General features: G+C 38.2%; 1 protein-coding gene across 5 annotated transcripts in view; it reads left to right on the top strand.

Moving 5' to 3' along the window:
* The window catches only part of MAP2K5 (mitogen-activated protein kinase kinase 5), a 256,131-nt gene that overhangs the window by 53,902 nt on the left and 182,052 nt on the right, over window positions 1–20,177 (top strand). For all 5 annotated transcript variants that reach the window (XM_053670162.1, XM_037155695.2, XM_037155694.2 and 2 more), the window contains exon 8: window positions 3,839–3,903. In XM_053670162.1, the coding sequence (XP_053526137.1) occupies window positions 3,839–3,903 (65 nt within the window). The remainder of the gene's footprint in view (window positions 1–3,838; window positions 3,904–20,177) is intronic.

The following is a 20,177-nucleotide window of genomic DNA, read 5'->3' as shown; positions in this document are numbered from 1 at the left end:
GCAACTTTGACCTTTGCATTTCTAAAGTTGTTTTTCCTCATTTTATGTTTTAGATCTTGTAGATTTTGTGACAGTTTTTTTTAATTCCTCATAAATTAAGTGTAAATGTACTGAGAAATCACAGATCTAGAACTAATTCTGATCTTTCTGCATTTTTTACATGTATTTTGAGAACTTCAAGTGCCTTTGGAAAAGTTTTTGCATTTCAGAAAAAAAAAGAGGGAGAAAAATAGGTATTGTACTGTAAAATTAGCTTTAAAACTAATTCTTACAAGCATATAAAGCTCTTAGATTCTTACAGCTCACCTTAGATTCCATATGAAAACCGAAACATAAATGAGATTGTGTATGTAAGTCCAAGCTGCATGACTCCTCTCCCCACACAACCGTAACTTTTCCGCCCTGGTTTTCACGTTGGCGTTTCTTCCATGGTGCCTGCCTGTCTGGCAGCAGGGGCGGGGCCCGGTGCCGGCCATTTCTGCCAGGTCGTTTGCCTCCTTGGCAGTTGACATGCAGTCATAACTCTCATGGCTTTTTCTTCCTCCATCTACCCTCACGTCTGTCTGTTAGTTTGTCTTTTATTTGCTTTTTAAAATTTTTATTTAAAATTGATTTTGGTGTATTTATTGAATAAGAATTTTATTTTACCTCTTTTCTATGTAAAGAGCTGTATGATTTTTAAAAGTTTTCTTCTTAGACACAAATGCCACATCTAACAAAATCGCCTTTACCTGGCGAGTGCCCTCCAGCTGATGGCTTTTCCTCCTGTGGACCAGGGACCGTGGGTGGGGGGCTGCCCCTCTATCCCTACACGTGAGACCAACTGCTGAGGTGCAGCCTCCAGAGGAGCATGTGCAAGACTGAGTTCGGATTGAGTTCGAGCCCTGACTGGTTGTATAACCTGTGTGAATGAGGCTCCGTACTTACATTGTAAATGCTGTGCTTTTTATGGGACCTGGTCCTATCGCATTTAAATGTACTCTGTGGGTTTTAAAAACACCACTTTGCATGATCATAATGAGCACTCTTCCTGTGCTTCATTTTGAAAAGTTGGATTAATGTGCTTATCTAAACTAAAAAGGCAAAAATGCTATTAGCTATTTGTTGATTCCTTTAATGATTTTTCATAGTTGAAATCAATTAAAGTAATACATTCTGATCAGAGCTATGGAATTCTGAAAATTTTGTGTGTAATCAATTCATGAGGTTGGCTCTAATAGCTTTCCTTTTTGAAACTTTTTTTTTACATCAATAATATTTATATACCATATAAAATTAGAAAAATTCAAATGAGTAAAAAGAAAAAGAATCTGATATTTCAAAATATAAAAATCTATCAGTGAATTCATAGGTCAGGCAAAGGTCTATAGAACTTTAATAAAACATCGTATGAACACTTTACCCATTTTATTATGGATACTGTTTTTTTTAAGTGACATCGTTCCAGAACTTGTTCAAAACCATTTTTGTCTTGATGCGACATTTACAGTCTTCCTCATTATCTGAAGCATTCCAAATTCCTATCCTTGAATTTATCTACATAGTACTTAGCACACACCCACCCACACAACATACATTTCCGGTCTCTGACCATTCGGGATGCCCACCACTCCTGCTTAGGCTGTAGTACTGGGGATGGTGCGGGTGGGAGGGGGGGCTTCCCTTCTCTTTCCTACCTGATAGGTAGTAGAGGTAAAAATACTCTGATGTCAGGATTATAATGGTTGAAGCTGCTCAGAGACATGCCCTGCTTACTCCTTTGCCTTCTTTTCCTCCAACAAAAGGCCACAAAATCAGACACCCTCCAAAGTCCTAGGTCTCTCCCAGTGTATCATTGAAAATGTGTAATATCAATGTGTCTTGTTGTGTATATTTTTCTGAGAGGAAACTACTGGTCCTTTTACCCAGAAGGCCCTGATGGAGTAATGGAGGTGGAGGGGACATGACCATACTCCACGGCTGCAGCCTGTTTACCCTTAAATCTCAGTGCTGCTAATTCAGAATTTGTAGACTCGAGTGAAATATCTCTCTCCTAGAAATTTACTTCAAACTGTGATGATGGTGCAGCTTGTTAGGCAAGTTAATGGTACAACTTCGGTTGTTAGAGTCATGCTTAGAATACTTAGAGAAATATTTTAAAGGAATTAGCCTATTTCCATCCACCAGTAGATATGGATATTTACATACATCTCCTTCATCCCTCACAGTCAACCCAACAGCAGCTCTGCTGGTTTAGCATCTCCAGTTGCTTTATGTGCTCATTTTTCCTTTAATGCTGTCTTAAAATCTGTCCTTTGGTCCAGAATAATGTTCTCTTTTCTTCATACTACATCTTTTACACAGGTTTAAATACTTTAAACAAAATATTAGTAATAGGAAGGTAGTGAAGAACAGAACTTGTGTGAAATGGGGAAATAGTTGCCAGTTTTTCTGACTTGCCTATCATTTCTCCACTGACCCAAAATATGGCAATTAGCTAATAGCAAATTGCATCAATTAGATTGTACTACAATTAAAATGGGTGCAGAACTTGCCTTCACACATTATATCTGCCAGTATTCTTTTAGGGATTTGGCAAAATGGCGTGGAAGGGAAGCTGGTTCTGTTACCTGCACTGTACTTCTAATTACCACAGTTTTCTGAAGCTTCAGCCTCAGAAATGTATAGAAGAAAACTATTTCCCTTGGTAAACGAAGCCTTGCTTTATTCAATTGGTGGAAGTGTAGAGTACAGCAAAATAGTTAAAGCTTCACTGTAATGGTCTGAAAGCAAACAATTTTTTTCCAGGTGATATTGAATTAAAAACTCCATCCATTTTCTGCTCATGCAAGGCAGTTCAATTCCCTGGAAATTGATTTTTTTTTTTCAGGGCTTAGTATGGCTTTTCCTAAGCTTTAGCTATATGGAAAATAACACTGTTATTGAAGCCACTTAGTGAATAAAGTTGGCAGTTAATTTTTAAGCAAGTGGACCAATGTGTAGAAAATTACTGAATGCATCAAATATAATCTGATAAATAATTATTTAGGGGGTTCTTTGAAACTCTAAAACAATATTTTGTGAACACCAAAATAATTCACTACTATTTGTGATACAAGCGAGAGTAGTATTTGTGGTATGGAAGTTTTACAGAACCTGGGGAAAATGTGTGTGCTGTTTTATATTTTAAATTATGGAAACAACTTTATTAAAATCATATGCTATGCTTTTTCTTTATCATATTTGAGTATATGTGCATTTTGAAGTGCATTGATTTGGTACTTTTCTATCAGCATGTGATTTCTACCCATTTAGTGCTGTGTACTAATTTATCATTTCCAAAAAAAAAAGCTATATCTACTCTAGGAAAATCATCAGCATTACTGTTTGTTTAGTGTTAATTATAGGGTCACCTGAGGACTTTTCAGGGGCTGATCTGTTTACAGATCGTGAATAAGATTACTGAGGGCATGTGTGTGTTGTCTTTCCAAGTTTGACTTTGCTTGTGTGCAGCACTCACTCGTTGGCATTGGTCCTGTGCAGCACTGGAGACCGTGTTCTGATCGCTGTCTCTGACCTGACCCTTTTGAGCTATGTTATATCATTCCATTTTGACACCTTTTATCAAACTTTAATGAAATGACCCAGGCAAACAAATTGTCATTAAACTTTCCATCACTTTGTCCCCTGGTATCGTCTTTTATAAATTGGACAGCAAATGTTGTATTGATCTTCTCATTCTTGCAGCTGAACTTGAAATGACCCAGACCGCTTGTTGTTTATGGCCCAGAGTTGCTTTTCCTTGACATTTTCATCCACAGTATGACACCCTTTTTGTTTTTCTTTCTTTCTTGTGGAGATGAATGAACAAGACATACGATATCGAGACACTCTTGGTCATGGCAACGGAGGCACTGTCTACAAGTGAGTAGTGAATTCCGTTTAAACTTTCTACCACTTTCACCGCATGTGGGTATCCCGAGTTCTCCTCAGCAGAGATTTTTAAATGACCATGAGCGCTTAGGTTTTATTTCCACATTTGACTCCCAGATTCTTTAAGGCATCTATTTTCTCAGGAATTGCTTTAAAAGGTGCATTTATATAGCCTTTTTTAATATCTGAGTCTGCATCTCTCCTGAGTGAACCATTAATAGTCCACCATTAGCAAGTATACATTTAACTGGCCTGAAGTTTAATATGTTTTTTTCTTTGCTCTTTAACCCCATGATTTTTTTTTAACTGCTACCACCCTGTGCTAGTCCCCTGCCTATTTACAACTATGCCCAGTGGAAGACAAGCCTTTTAAATACCACCGCTCTGCCCTGTGTCGACACTCTGTTATTAAACCGCCTTCTTCCTGTTGTATTTCTTTCTGTCCTTACCCTGCTCCCCGAGAGAATTTCTACACATTGATGAATATGTTAAGTTATAAAATTCTCCCAAATTCTAGCTGCAGTGATCCTACCCTAAAGGAGTGTTCATTTTCATATTAAAAAATGCTAACCATAAAAAATAGTTTTCTCAACAGGGAAGTCTTTCTCATGCAGTAGTGCAAAGTTTAAACTTCATAATGTAATATCTGGTACTTAATAGTCTGCAATGGTGTATGAAAAATATTCCACCAGGAATTAAAAAATCCATACTCTGTGAGAAAGCCCCGAGGGAATAATAAAGCTTTCCTCCAGAGAGCTGTTTTCCATACACACGCTAACCTTGCAACACGTTGTGATTGCGTTTTTACCTCAGATGTTTCAACGTTGATATTAATATAAGTTTTCAGAGTTGTAAAATAATTTATTTTCTAATTGGTTACTAATGTTCTTAGAATTTTACGTTCTGACCAGCCGCATGAGTACAGATAAAAATTGCCCCGTGGCCCTATGACCATGAAGGGTCACATCCTAAAATCCCAGAAATACCTCCTCCACATGTAGGCGCAGCCTTGGCATAGAATCAGAGTCCTCAGGCTTCAAAGCTCCTTCAGAGACACCTGTTCCAATCCCACCCAGGGCTTCAATCCTCTCTGCAAGTAGAGCCAGGACGGGAGTCTTTTGTTCTGAATATAATCCTTTAAGAACTGACGTTTACATATTTGGATCATTTTTTCCTACAGATGACTGGGTACAGTGAATGGTTGCTCTGAAATTCAGAGAATTAAGTAATGACATATTTCTGATACAGTCTTTGGGTCTTGCCTTTAAAATGTTTGATGGCTGATGTGTCTAATGAGTTGGAGGCTAGCATCCCTTCCCGTGCAGCTCCCAGTTCTGCACAAACAACATCTCTTCATTTTAGTCTGCTCCTCCGTACTTTTTTGAAAAAGATTTTATTTATTTATTTTTAGAGAGAGGGGGAGGGAGGAAGAAAGAGGAGAGAAACATCAATGCATGGTTGCCTGTCATGTGTTGCCTACTGGGGACTTGGTCTGCAACCTAGGCATGTGCTCTAGACTGGGAATTGAACCACCAACCCTTCGGTTTGCAGGCTGGCACTCAAGCCAGTGAGCCACACCAGCCGGGGCTCCTCTTTACTCTTATCTGACTTGAATTTTTACCCTGTTCTTAATATTTGTGGGTTCAGGGACCCTTAGAAAGGAAAGAAAGAATGTGTACACTCCATTTTCCTTCTCTTGAGTTCCCAAAAGGGAGAATTTTCAAAGCCTCAACCTTTCTTCTTAATGCTTTCGTGCTGATAGCCAGGTATAATAATACAGGAAAGATTTCTAGCTACTCTTTGGATTCCTTTTATTGGCTTCAAATGGAATCCAAGAACAATTAGACTCCTAATGCATTTCTTCTTTGTGCTGTTTCACCAAATGTTAACTGTCAAGCGTGTTTATATTTTTGTAATTGAAGGCCTGTTGTGAATTTAATATCCCGGTTGGTTTTAGAAGGGAGAAAACACAAGACCACCAAACCCTAGCAGACAATGTTTATTAGAAATAATACTCTAATGTTAAAATCCTGATCTTTTACCTTAAAACACAGGTTTCTATATAAAAAAGGGGGATAAAGGGAAATTGAAATAACATGGCCACCTGGCAAAGAAAAATTAGAACAAGATTGTTAGTATTTTTTAAATAGTATTTTTAACTGCGATAAAATACATATTACATAAAGTTTACCCTCTCAGTCCTTTTTAAGTCTGCAGCTCAGTGGCATTGAGCACACTCATATTGTTCTGCAACCATCAGCACCGTCCATCTGCAGAACTCTTCATCCGGCAGATGGGACGCCCTGTGCCCATTAAGTAATAATTCCCCGTTCCCCTGGCTAATGTTTTTAGCAAGAAGCACGGCTACAACTTCTTTGATTAGGGCCATCGTATCCAAGGGAACGTCCTCCCACATGCCCAGAGCCCAGACCTGTTGATGTGCCAGAATGCTGCAGTGATGTTAGCAGTTTATACGGAGTTCATTTAGCTGCCTTTTCTTAGGCTCAATATGCATTATTTTAAGACTTAATGTTTTTGACAGTGGCTGTCTATGGAGGGTGAGTGGCAGCATTATGATCATTTTAGTGCTTTTTTTGTATATTTGATTTCTTATAAAAAGAGGACATTTCCGTTATCATGTTGCCCAGGTGATTCTTAAGGGGAAAGGGTATGAAGATACCTAATTGCATAACCACTTGTCATTGGTCACTGGCCTTCGTGTTTTCCTGGGCTTCACTCTGTGTTGTGTTTGTGTCCCTGGCTTTTAGTTCAGCACAAAGAAATAGTATAATCATCAAGAAATGAAGATTACTTTACTAAAGTCTCTATAAAATCAAATGTTTGATGTGTTATGATTGACTTTCTCCTACACTATGTTTACCTTAATGGTGTTGACTATAAAAATTGTGATTTTTTTCAAGCAAAATGATTACATTACAGGCTATGCTACATAAACTAGATGAAGAAAATATTGGAAAATCCACTCATTGGTAACAAAACTGCCTAATGGGCCTATTTAATTTTTTATAAAGTATAATAAAGCTAATAAATGCAAAGCAAAAGCTTAATATTTCAGTCCTATTTGCTCACTTGATGGGGTATGGTGATTTTCAAGGGATAAACTGCAATATATATTATTTAATAGTTGATCACATTTTCGTCCCTTAAGTCTGTATGTTCTCTCCCAGTCTGTTCACATTGCACTGTGTGCAATGTGAAGTTCTGGGCCCGGGCATTTGAACCAGACGTGCAGTCTGTGTGTAATCCCCTGCTGAGCTGCTCTCTGTGTGATGATAGTGACCTAGGCAGATCATCTTAAATTGATGTTTCTTGGATTACTGATTTGGGTGAAATGGATCATAAAGGAAATACCTTAGACTAAAATATAGCCCAAGCCTAGGAGGCAGAGTAATTTAGGAAAAGGAAATGCATTCACTTTTCATTATTGCTCCATTTACCAAAGTCCTACAGGTTGTTCCAAAAAAATTAATTCAGGAAAGACACATGATCTGTTCCCCTGGGACAGATTCATAGTGAATTTCAAAACTCTGAGAAAGTAGAGAGCAGTATGTGTTGTGGTTAAATGTGGGGGGCTCTGAGTTGTGAAGCCCTGCATCTGCCACTAACTAGCCGTGTGACCTTGGGAAAGTTGTATAATGTCTTCTGCCTCAGTTTCCCCATGTATAAAATGGGGATAGTAGTAACATCTGTCTTACTGAGTTGTTGTCCGGTTAAATGAGATGGTCCATAGAAGAGGCTGAATTACTGCTGTGACTGACACTGAATGTCAGCCACTGGTAATGGCTGGACTGGTAACAGAAAAATCCTTAAGTCCTGTGCTTTCTGTGCTTACTCAGCCATGGGATTCTGTTTCTGAGATACACCTATGAACATCTCACAGAATCAGAGTTGTGTTGAATGAACTTTGAGGAATTCTGCATTATACTATGATATGTAGTATACTTCTATGTTTTCTTATATTCTCTAGTCATCTCTATAATGAATAATTATAATAAATAATTATAATTCATGTTATATAAATTATAATGAATATAATTTGTTATTATATCTTACATTGATTTTTTTTAAATTTCAAAGTATTTTTCTTTCGTCAGTCGATTTCGTTCACTTTTGTAGGACAGCTGGTGTGGTGTTAAGCCCATTTTACCGCTGGAGAAAGCCGAGGCTCGCATTCCTGTGACCCTTCGGTAGCAGAGCCAGGGCTCCTCACAGCACCTCTGCCTCTCACTCTGTGCTGTTGCCCTAGGCAGTGTTCCTTCTCAAGGTCAGACAGAGTCCATTGTGTTTCCTTGTATTTTCCAGTGTATCCAGCATAGTCCTAAGGATAGAATAGATGCTTTATACACGTTAGCTGAAATGGAATGAGGCAAGAGGAAGTTTTTACAAGCAGGTTTTAGTAAGGCTCTTTAATTGTGTCCTTCCTATATCCAGCTTATTTTAGATCCTTCCTAATTCAGAGGCTGCATAATTGTTTTAGAACATTAACCCAGAAGAATAGGAATTTCTGAACTAAGAGCATATATTTAAATGATTAATCCTGTTTCAAATGTTTAAAACTTTGAGTACTTAGCACTCATTAGCCCAACATACTAGTTAATGTTCTCTTTTGGGGGTAGTACTTCACATTGAAATGAAAGCAGTTAACAGTCTCAGTTCCTTTGGAAACATTCTGTAATAGTGAAGGCCAGTCACTCAGGTTCTTCGCTCCCTCCTTAGTTTAATGGAGTCACCTACGCTTTGGTTCCAGAAGTGAAGTAATGTTTAACTCTTAGCACATAAGTCATGGTAAGTCAGTTAGCTAACAAGCTCTTAAGGATCATCTTTATATTTTTTTCCTTAATGCAGATTATTCAGGCTAAGACTCAAGTTGTCAGCTTTGTGGCCATGTTTTCTACTCTCTAGGTGTTTAAAAACAATAATGAATTTTCTACCTCCATCTGCTTTCAGATCTAACCTGGATCTGGGGTAGAATTTTTCAGTGCTATGATGGGTAGCATATATGCCATCTATATGGTGTTTTGAAGATTGGATATATGCCATTATTTAAGGATTAATTTGATCATATCTAGAGACAGGAAGAAGAAGGAAGGGTTAATAATGCTCAAAGGTGTTGGTCTCTCTTCCTTTATGTTGTCTTATCTATTTTACGAGATATTCGTTGGGCAGGAGGGTGAGGATGGCCCTTGGAGATGGTAACTGAGATCACATGAACTATTAGATTGTATTCCGCCCCTGTGGTGTGACTGTCCAGGCTGAGTAAAACATTACCTTTGTATTTGGACCTAGAATTATTTCAGTTAAATGGCATATTTTATGAAAATTAGAACCTCTAGTGGCCAGTTATGTAAAATGAGAAAATACATTATTGTCTAATTAATGTTGTTGAATAAACAGCAAATTCCAAATCATCGGAATCCTAAGGAGAAACATAATAAAAAGAGTCCTTGGTGAAACCTATGTTGAACCACATAGTACCCAGAAAACTTCCATTTCTTGTACCAGCCGACCCTGAGCTGCCCACCTGAGCAGCGCAGGTCTGATTCCAGCTTCTCCACTGACTGCGGCAGGACCTCCACCCCAGCACTGTGCATGTTTTCTCTGAAGTGCATCTTGTAAATTGAGAGTACTTTTTAAATGGTCTTAATATTGACCCAAGAGTAAGGTGATGATTTGATTTATTTTAACTTTAGATTTCCAATCAAATGAAGAGCTTTTTCCTTGTAGCCAAGATCATATTTTTAACAAGCAAACAAGACACCGTCTTGATGCAAAATTAAATACTTATATATAGCTGGATTGCATTATAGTATAATGTGACAAGCAAGGATATTAATATTTCCAGAAAATCAATGAGTGCTTGTCAAATAAAATTAATTATGTATGCTTTCCTCTCTCCTTCTCTCAGCATTCACTGTTATAGGTTTGTTTCCTACAACAATATGTATTGTATTGATTAGAATCTAAAGAATGAACTTGAGCTCATGATTCTCTATACTTTCCCCACCTGTACTTCCCCCTCCACGTTCCTGTAGCTTCACACACACTCATATCCATTATTGCAATGATGGATTATTGGCATCCAAGCAACATGACAGGATGTCACAGGTCGCTGAGCAGAGATTTTCAAACTCTGTTTCCACCCGAATTAACTATTATTGAAATAGTTTATTGAGATTGAAGTATTGATCATTTTCTGCTAACCTTGGCTTAAGGGAAGGAAGAGGAGGTGATGGTGTTTTCGAAAGACACTAAATTTCATTTTTTAAAATCTCATTTATTTAGGCTTTTCTTCTTCCTATTTTATAGCCCCTATTGTTTTATTGCTTGGAAAAGTGTGTCTTGGCTTTATTTTTATGACAGTATAATTATACTTCAGAAGTGCACTTGATTACTATGGATAACAAAATTGTTCTAGTATATTGTTTTGGCCAATATTGCTATACAAACAACTTTTCAGTCAATTGAGTCTGGTAAAAAATCAATACATTATAGTAATATTTTAAGTATGAATTCGCTGAATCTAAGTATTTCAACACCATCTCCTTTCAGGGAAAAATAGTTTTAAAGTGGCAAGACTTCTAATATCTTCTAATACTTTATTTTTTAAAAAATGTTTTCTTGCCCTGGCTGGGTAGTTTACATAATTGGAGTATCATCCTGATGCATCAGTGTTGCAGGTTCAGTCCCTGGCCAGGGCACATGCAAGGAGCAACCTGTGAATGCGTGGATAGGGGGAGCAATGAGTCGATGTCTTTCTCTCTACCCCCTCCCCCTCCCCCTCCCTGTCTCTCTCCTCACCCCCCCACCTCCTTTTTCATTTCTCTCAAAAATTACTTTTTAAAAAATACTCGCTTTATAAAGACATTTAAAGTCCCCAGCAGAAGTGGTTGTAAGCAGATAAAAACATGAGACTACTTCTGTTTTTATGGGGTGGAAGAGATCTAGATTCCATTTGAAATCTATTCTCTGGCTGCATTAGGAGGGTATAACATCTCGCAGTATGCCACTTTCAGATTCAGAAGTGTCTGGTTCTGGGTACTGGGCTCACACGGAGATGTGGGTAGTTCAGAGGCCACCTAGCAGAGCATGGAGAGAATGCTGAGGGGTCTGGGAATTGTCTGTCCAACCCTCCATCATTCTTTTGTTGGGTGGTCATGTTCTGAGCACGTGCTGTGTGGTGGGCAGCGTGTTGGCTGCCGGGGACAGCTGGCTCTCACTGGACCTGTGTCCAGAGGATGGAGAAGCTCTGTGCACAGGTTAAGTGTGGTCTGTGTCCAAATCATGAGTAGACATCCTCACAGGACTCACAGCACTGCCCCTTACCTACTGCAGGCACTTAGTGTTTTAGGAATTAACCGGCAGAAGCAGATTCCTCACAAGCTAAGCAAAGATGGACACAAAGTGTTGTCCATTCACTGCGGGAGGGGCAAATTCTTCCACCTCAGGCAGAACGCCATGGCTCTGTGCAGAACTGCTGAGGAAAGAACCCCACTTTGACCCGGACATGACCTGACTGCAGAGGTCACTCTCTAGTCTGAAGCTCCAAAACCAAATTCACCATTCAGCTACCATAAAAATATTATGTCAGGTGTTGCTTGGTTTTGTTCTTTTAAATTTCATCTTACTGTAGATTAATTTATTCATTGAACAAATACCTGAGGGTTTCTCTGTCGGAAGGACTCTCGCGAGCATGTGCAGTTCAGTAGTGAACAAGACAGACAAGTTCTCTGTGCTCCTGGACTCACACTACTGGGGTAAACAGGCAATAGTTAAAGAAATGAACCTAAGAAAGATGATACCAGACTTTGCAGGTGCTATGAAGAATGTAAAGTAGGGCCCTGGCCAGTGTGGCTTAGTTAGTTGGAGCGTTGTCCCATATCCAAAAGGTTGAGGGTTCGATCCCCAGTGTGGGTGCCAGCCAGTGGTCACTTCTTTCTCACATTGATGTTTCTCTCTCTCTCTTCTTTCCTCCCCTTATTCCTCTTTCTCTAAAATTAATGAAAAAATGTCCTCAGGCGACAGTTTTTTTTAAAAAAAAGAAAGAATGTAGGTTCCCTGCAGGCCAGTTCCCTGCAGGGGATACACTAGAGGCAACCATACATCGATGTTTCTCTCCCTCTCTCCTTCCCCTCTAAAGATAAATAAATAAAATCTTAAAAAAAAAAAAAAAGAAAGAATGTAAAGTGCTCAGCAAGGCTTATTGGCGGTGATATTTGAGCTGAGACCTGAGGACGGGAAGGAGCCAGTCACAGAGAAATCCGAGAAAAGAGCCATCCTGGAAGAAGGAACCCATTCTTGGCAAAAGCCCTAAGATGAGTGTGAGCGTGTGTCTAGGCCAGCATGGTTGGAGTCGCGTGGGCTCAGGGGAGAGCAGAGATATGGGCAAGGCCTGGCCATGCTGGGTCTCGTAGGCCTTGCTGAGCCCCTGCTGAGAAGGCGTGGCCAGTCTGGTTACCACCCCACCTTTTTAGGCGAGGCTTGGAAGGGTTGAGTGGCACACCCAAGTCAAATCAAGACTAGAACTCAGTAGCAAACACCAAGTTGTGTACGTTAAATATATATTGTTTTTATTTGTCAATTTTGCCTTAATGTGAAAGCTGGAGGGGAAAGGAAAGACTAGGACTCAGGTCTCCTGACGCCTCGGCCAGGACTTGAGAATACTTCTCGGGCTAGGGCTTTCTGTTTCACCCTTGAGTTTCCCGATCTTTAACGCAGGTTATGTTTGAGCATAACACATAAATTAATACATAATTCTGCAACTCAGTGACGTGCCATCTCTAGCTGTTAATTTTAGAGACTTTTTAGTAAGTGTTAAAACAACCATGCCTTGGCTAATAGAATTGTTGCAACTTGTTATTTGGTTTGCCCTTTGGGTCTCTTTACTTTCAAAATCTATAATTTAATAATTACATACTGAGATTAATTGTATGGTTATGCTACTGGAGGTGGTACATTTCTTGATTTATAAAGCATATTAATTTTTTTAGCAGTTTCACAGTATATGTTAGGAAATTGTAGTCTTTTGGTTGGCATATAGCACAAGCAAATATTGGTATACTGTAGCATCTGGGGTATTTACTTAAATTGCTTTTTTGGAAAATAATTCACTGGAAAGTCCAAAAGGCATTTATTGTGTATAACTTTCTGCCACAGTTTTTTTCACTGCTCTGTTGTTGGTTACTTTGATATAGGAGACCATGTTTCCGTTAAATTGCTGCCTTACTGGAGTGAAATATGTTTAGGTTCTGATTTGTGCACTAACATTAAATCAGAGGAGTAGATTACTAAATTAGAGGAGAAATAGCAATAAAGACTTAGGGTGTAGATAGTAACCGTAAAGTTATTTTAATATTAATTTAGTTTTAAATGTGACTTGGTGTTCTCTTATCCTCTTGACTCTAAAATTTTTATACTGTTTCTTGTCAGTATAACAAAAGAAAAATGTACAGTATTATTTCTAAAAGCAGAGTTAGTGGGGGTTTTTTTGTGAGTTCAGATAGTGAAATAAAAACTGTTCAGACAAAATTAGAACTTGCTTTAGGGCATAATCAATATAGCATTTTAACAAGCTTAGTGTATTTGGAAAATATGTATTGTATAAAGTTCTCAAACATACTGATTCTAGTATGACTGCTAATTGTAGCAGCAAAATGTAACAATATACTTAGTCAATAAACATAAAGCTCTGATTAAACCATAATTAATTTTTTAGAAAAGTTATTTAAAAACTATGAAAAATACATATTTACATTTCTCAGCAATAACATGTATAGCTACTGAAACTTTAGACTGGTAGGAACAATGTAGTGGTAGGTAGATGTATCAGGTAACATTTGGAATGAATTTTTACCACAAATACATATATATACCAAATTAAGTTTCTGACACCACTTATTTCTTCTTCCTTTTAACTTGGTTTGAAGGTATTCTTAGTGTTGCAGAGTCTAACAGCTGGGGTAAGAGACCAAAAGGGCAAATGAACAGTTGCCCTGCTTCCTGGGAAACCTTAGTAAAATGTCCCCAGGCCCGCCTGCCTGCTCACACTCGGAGCACAGGCGATGCTCAGAATCCTGGTGGCTGCACCTCCTCTTCCACACCGGCCGCCTCACCTGCCCAGGGTGAATCCCCCAGCAGCATGGACTGCAGCTGGGTGCAGTAGGCATCACCACTGAAATGCAGTGCTTTCTTATTTCTTAATCCCTTCCTAGTAAATAATTACATTTTGATTTTGGGAGGAGAGCTAGGGTAAGCAGACTATATGCAAGTGTAAGGATTTCTGCTGGCATTTTCTAGCAAAGTATAACTGCAATTACACTTTTTATTTTTTGTGCTGGGTGCTTATACCTTACAGATGACCCATATGAACAAGCCAGCTGTCTTTCTTCTTTCCTTCTTCCCTGGACCTTGTAACATTTGAAGTAACTGACTCAATCCAACGTCAAAAATGTCTCTACACTGTGTGATTCTCCAGAGATTATATCTTTGGGTTTTTTCATTGCTCATGATTTTGAAAGTGTTCTTTTTGTGTATTTAAATCATTGGAATCTTGTTGGTGCTTTGGCTGCTGGTCTTTGTAAGAAAGTTAGTTTTCTTTCTCCAACACAGACCCTGCTTCCTCTGTCTTCCCATTAATCTTGCTTTAAAAATGTGTGTGACATTGTTAAGCCTTAATCTCTTGAATGGATTGGAAAACACCACCTTTTCTTGACTAATCGCAGAGGCTGTAAAGCAACATTTCGATTAATTTTTTAAGAGGATGTTCTAATATAATTTATGCATTTTTGGAAGTCATTAAAGGTATCTCAAAGAATTGTGTAATTGCATTTAGAATTCAAATACTTTATGTTTGTTGTCCAAAATATAGCTCCTCAACATAGAGAGGCACAGTGCCCTGTGCAGGGAAGTCACTCAAATTCCTTCTTGTTTTGGGGTTTAAATATGACTATTCCCAGATGGTGGAACTTACAATGGCAGTTTGAGTGTTCAGTTTTTAAGTTAAAAGAAATAGTCCTTTCTGGTTTGTTCTGACCCTAGTCATGATATGCCCATTTCATGAAGTCTGTTATGTACAAAAGTGCACAAAATGAAGATAAAGTGCCTCTCTTCAGCCTGACAAAAGCTATTCCTTTGCAGAATGGTAGCTGCAGCGAAAGTAAATAAATGAATGGACAGCAATCACAGCCTAGTTGATGAAACTCTTCAATTAAAGCACAGGCATTTACATGGTGTAATTTCCCTAAATTGCCAATGAGCCCCTTTAGACACAACCAGTGTTCAAATTGATTTCAGCATTGATTTTGGCTGAAGCTGATAAATTTCTGCTTGTTAGTTAAAGTAATTTTGCAGGAGACTTTGTACTGCAGTATCGAAGTGTTCATTTAGCTGATGGTTAAAAGAGGAGTTATTTACAGAGGCCTCTACTGTTGTTCTGAGATGGGGCAATTCCCCGATCATCTTTTACTTTTAATTTTTTAGGCTTCAGTATACCAATCAATAGGTGATTGAAACTGATTAAAACTTATCCAACCAGCTGCCTATGGCAGTTTAATTAGAAGCTGGATGATTCTTAAATTAAAGTTATCTTATTTTCATTGCATAGCCATCTTACAGAAGAGTAAGAGACTAACAAAGCTGAAAACTTAGTTTGGCTTTGTTAAGGTATCTCACAAATGTTAACTCAGTAGCTATTTCTAAAGGCAACTCGAAAATGTGTATGTGTTCAGCGTATATTGCCTTTATAGAGATGAGAAGTAATAATATACTTACTTGCGAGCCAAGGAATTTTTTTTCAGGCAAGGGATAAGCTGTACTATAATGAGATATATGAAAGAACAGCTGTTTGTGGTTCTGTAACTTACTTCATAAACAAGATGAATGCTTGAGCTTCGTTTTTACATACTGCAGTGCAGGAGGAGACGAGCCTTCACAATTTCCTACGCATCTCTCCCCTGCACACCATTAGCTTTGAATTTAGATTTTTCTGTTTTGAGGTCTGGATTAAAATGAATTGTTAATGAATTAAAAAAAAACAAGTATCTTCATATAATTACATGTTGACTTTTCAGCAATATTGTGGGCAGGGTTATAGAAGAGAGATTGTTCCTTTTTTTTCCCCAGGGAAGCTTCCTCATACTCATTTTCTCTGGTGTGGGACAATTTCTTGAGTTTTTAATGGAAATGGGTTAATATTTCTGTCATAGGGGACATATTACGTCTGGTACTACAGGGAAGAAGGGAATAAATGGCTCACTTTTCAGAGGTGCATTTACTCTTTGACCCACTAGGGTCCTATTTAGTGTTCTAGGAGAGGTAATTTAGTAAATTGTACTCTTGTGGCCTGAAAAAGTTAATGCAACTCTGAAAAGCGAGTCACTCAATCGATTCTTCCCATTGCTTTTTAAAAATCAACACTGACCATATCCAGAGAACCTTGAAGACAACTGGAGTCAGAGGATCTAGAAGCAGCCAGTTCATCTGTTCACAGGGGCTTCTGGGGACAGGCATTGGATTTGGCTACAGAGAACTTGAACCTACTTCCCACTCCCATGCTTATCAGATAAGAATCCTGAAACAGTTGTTAATATCTTCCTTTCCTTACCTACCAAGTGGGGGTAATAAGAATATCTACCCTACACATGATTTTGCAAATCAAGTAGCTTCTCTCTATAAAAAAAAACTTTTTATAAACTATAAAGCACAATAGAATATTAATTATTAGTAGACGGAAGTGGTTTTTTAAAGATTTTATTTATTTTAAAAATTTTTAGAGAGAGGGTAAAGGAGGGAGAAAAAGAAGAAGAGAAACATCAGTATGTGGTTGCCTCTCATGTGCCCCTCGAGCAGAGACCTGGCCTGCAACCTATGCTTGTGCCCCAGCTGGGAGTCGAACTGGAGATCCTTTGGTTCACAGGCTGGCACTCAGTCCCCTGAGCCACACCAGCCAGGGTGGAAGCATTTTGAAAAAGATATTTTTGTACCTGATTTTGTGAAGTGATATATTACTGGTTTTTCACCAAGAAACTGTGAGCAGAGGTTACATTGTAATGAAAACATTTCAGGAGGAAAATTGCCTAGCTAGTTAATCCTCAAGGCGTTCCTATTTTCCCTGCATGTATTGCCTAACTCCTCCATTTCTTTCTTTCATTCTTCAGGCTTTTATTTCTCATCTCTGTTTTTCCCATTACATTTTTTCAGAACCTTTGATAAGGGATCACTATGATGGTAGCTTCCTTGATCTCAAAGGTATTTAGACCATATATAAAGGACATCACTCTAGTTGGTATGGGGAGTGTTAAAGGCTTGAACCAGGCCCATCAGTTTATGGAAGAAATATGTAGGCAGTGATGACCACATTAACTTTGAGACAGGTGTGGGAGTAAAAAGGGGCATATAACCAGAGTAAATAGAAGGAAGACATGGTAAAATGCAGAGTTACAGTAGCTTTCCTCTGACTGGAAATTTTTCTAACCCAGCCAAGTTCCTCCCTCCTATCACATGCCGGGTTTGTTTGTAGGCCCTAAGTATGATCACCACCTCGAGAGAGTTGTTGATACCTGTAACCTAGTGACGTGTTTGGTTTGACACTTAAACTATCTGTGGAGGTGGGGGGGTGTTGTTTGACAACAAATGATTTTGCAGTCAGTAGTCAAGCATCTGTAATGGGTTTTTTATGCAGAAGGAAGGTTGGCATAGACTGTCATTTGAACTAGCACAGTCTACATAAAAGCGGCTTTCTACAACTGCTGTTTGCTTTGGGTTTCCTACTTTAACAGCTAGAGCCTGGCTAATGTGTTTATCTATTATGGAAGGCAACAACTGTCAGTGTTGATTTCCCTGCAACTATTTGAATTCTGTGGATGGCTATTTTAGTGTGTAACATATTGGTAAAATCCACCCCAAAGAAACCTGCGAAGAGAACAAATCTCTAAAACGATCAAAGCAATAAAACAAGTTTTTCATTAACTGAACCACAGCTAGTTTGCAATCGGTTACTGAAAACATGTTGTTGCATTAAAAGATGACGTGGGGGTGTTAATTAATCTCACAAGATAACAAAAGGTTTTTATTTTGTTTACATGTGTATGTATATACTCACAAGCATTTATGCACTTTGGTTTGGTGTAGGCTTCAAAATTGCTCCGCCTTCTAATCTTTAGGTAAAATGTTATTCAGCTGACTCTCAGGTTCCTTACTTTAAATAGGAGACTCAAAATGTATCACCTCTGATGAATGACCCATAGACACGGACAACAGTGTGGGGATTGACTGTGGGAGCGGGGGAGGTGGACTGGGCAGAGCAGGGCAAAGGGAGAAAAATGGGACAACTGTGACAGAATAACAGTAATTTTTTTTAAATGTATCACCTCATGCTGGGTATTTATCTCCTAGTGGTGCATTTAGCCCTTTAATGTCTATCATCTCCTTTATTTTTGTTTTAATTTTTCTTTTGTGCCAAGGCTATAAAGTGTTGGAATGAAAGAAGACTTTCATTGGTTAGTCTGAATTTGCATAAAATTAGTTAACTTTTGGGGGGGGGAAATGAAATGTGATCTTACAAGCAAGAACACAGCATCTGTAGGTATGGAAAACAGTGATCTTATATCATACTGGCTTTAATGAATACTGTATCTTTGTAATAAGGAAGTAGATTTAATAATTAAATCTCAGTATGGCCAACTCTTTCCATACTAACAAAAATTAAGAATTGCATAAATAATTAAAATGGATAACTAGTCAGAAATCTTATGTTCGACTATGGTTTCTCTACTCCCAGTCAAACCCTTTGTCACAACGAATCAGATCTCAGAGAGGTTTCTCTTTCACCTTGTCTCCTTTCCTTTGTCCTGCTTTTCACCCCACCTCTGGTGGACATCCTGTGTGGCATTTAGAGAACATAGAGGGAATTCACAAGCTGTCAAATTTTTGCCTGAAAAACAGAGAACTGATTTTATCACTTAGGAGAGCCATTACTATCTCTGAAGCAAGCCAATAGCACAAAAAAATGCATTTGTAACTTCTGTGTACTTTAAAACAGCCTTTGCTTACCATCTTTCTTGCCTTGGACCTGTTCTCTAAGAGACCCAATGAGCAAAATAAACAAACATCACATTCTTTCCTGCTCACCTAGAATAAGACCATTCCTTTCTAATTACTGGTATTTCTTAGGCCAGCTCCGAACTATTACTTTCACCATTTTAGTAACTGGATTATTTTCTTAGGTTTCCCATTCATTTAGAGAATTGTCCAACAATTGATAGCACTCTATAAATAATTTGTTCAGTAATTGCGTCCCTCTTTTCACGAACCTTCTCCCAAGTGTGTTATGTGAGAAGTAGAACTTAAGGCGGTGGCATCGCTTCCACATGGCATGTGAATGAACGCCCTGCTGCCTTCCCAGGGCGGGTGTTTCCGTGTTCTCGTTTTGCCATCAGGATCGAAAGTCGTCATACACACAGTCACTCTTGAGGTTCTTGCTCCAAGAAGTAAAACGGGGAAAAGTGTTTCCCTACTCATTTTGATGACCATTTTGCCAACAAATTGACATTTATAACATCATTATCGTTTATGCTGAAATACAAACTACTTACATTTGGATCATAGGTCAGCCCCTCTATTATTAAATTACATTCTACCTCACAATCACTAGAGAACCATAGATACTCCCTATTATAAATTACTTCTGCTCATAATTTAAAGTAACTTGATTAGAATGTTTGGAAATTAACATGCAGAATAGCACCAAAGAAATTAGATGCCTAATTTAATTGTTTGAGATTGTACAAGCTTTATCAGAAAATATATGATCAGCTCTAGGTTATTTATTTTGTGAACAGGAGTCAGCTGGGACGATTCATTTTTTTTTTTTTTTTTGGTTCTCCTAGAATTTGAAATTCTAAGCATAAATACTTTTCGTAAACATTGTAAAATACAGATGCAATTGATTTACGCATGACATAAAATTGCGTGGAGGTCCAGATGTTGGAATACGAATACAGGTTGTTTCTCCCTTATGTCCTGTGTGAATGTGGGACTTCTAAAAATTTCTTTTCCTTACTTTATTATTTTTAAAGATTCTTAAAAGAAATTCAGTTTATTCTTTGGAATGATACATCTCTTAAAAAGTTCTCATTAGTATTTACATGAAGGTGAGCATAACCTCTAGCTTTTATGTATTGTACCAGACCCGTATTTGAAGTTTCAGCAGATATTAGATTCAGTTTTATTTGTCCCCAAGCAGTACTTTT

Source organism: Artibeus jamaicensis, unplaced genomic scaffold, assembly GCF_021234435.1.
Source record: "Artibeus jamaicensis isolate MK-2021 breed Jamaican fruit bat unplaced genomic scaffold, CSHL_Jam_final contig_548, whole genome shotgun sequence".
NCBI lineage: Eukaryota > Metazoa > Chordata > Mammalia > Chiroptera > Phyllostomidae > Artibeus > Artibeus jamaicensis.
The sequence above is the reverse complement of the archived record's forward strand: the minus strand, read 5'-3'. Positions and strand labels throughout refer to the sequence as shown.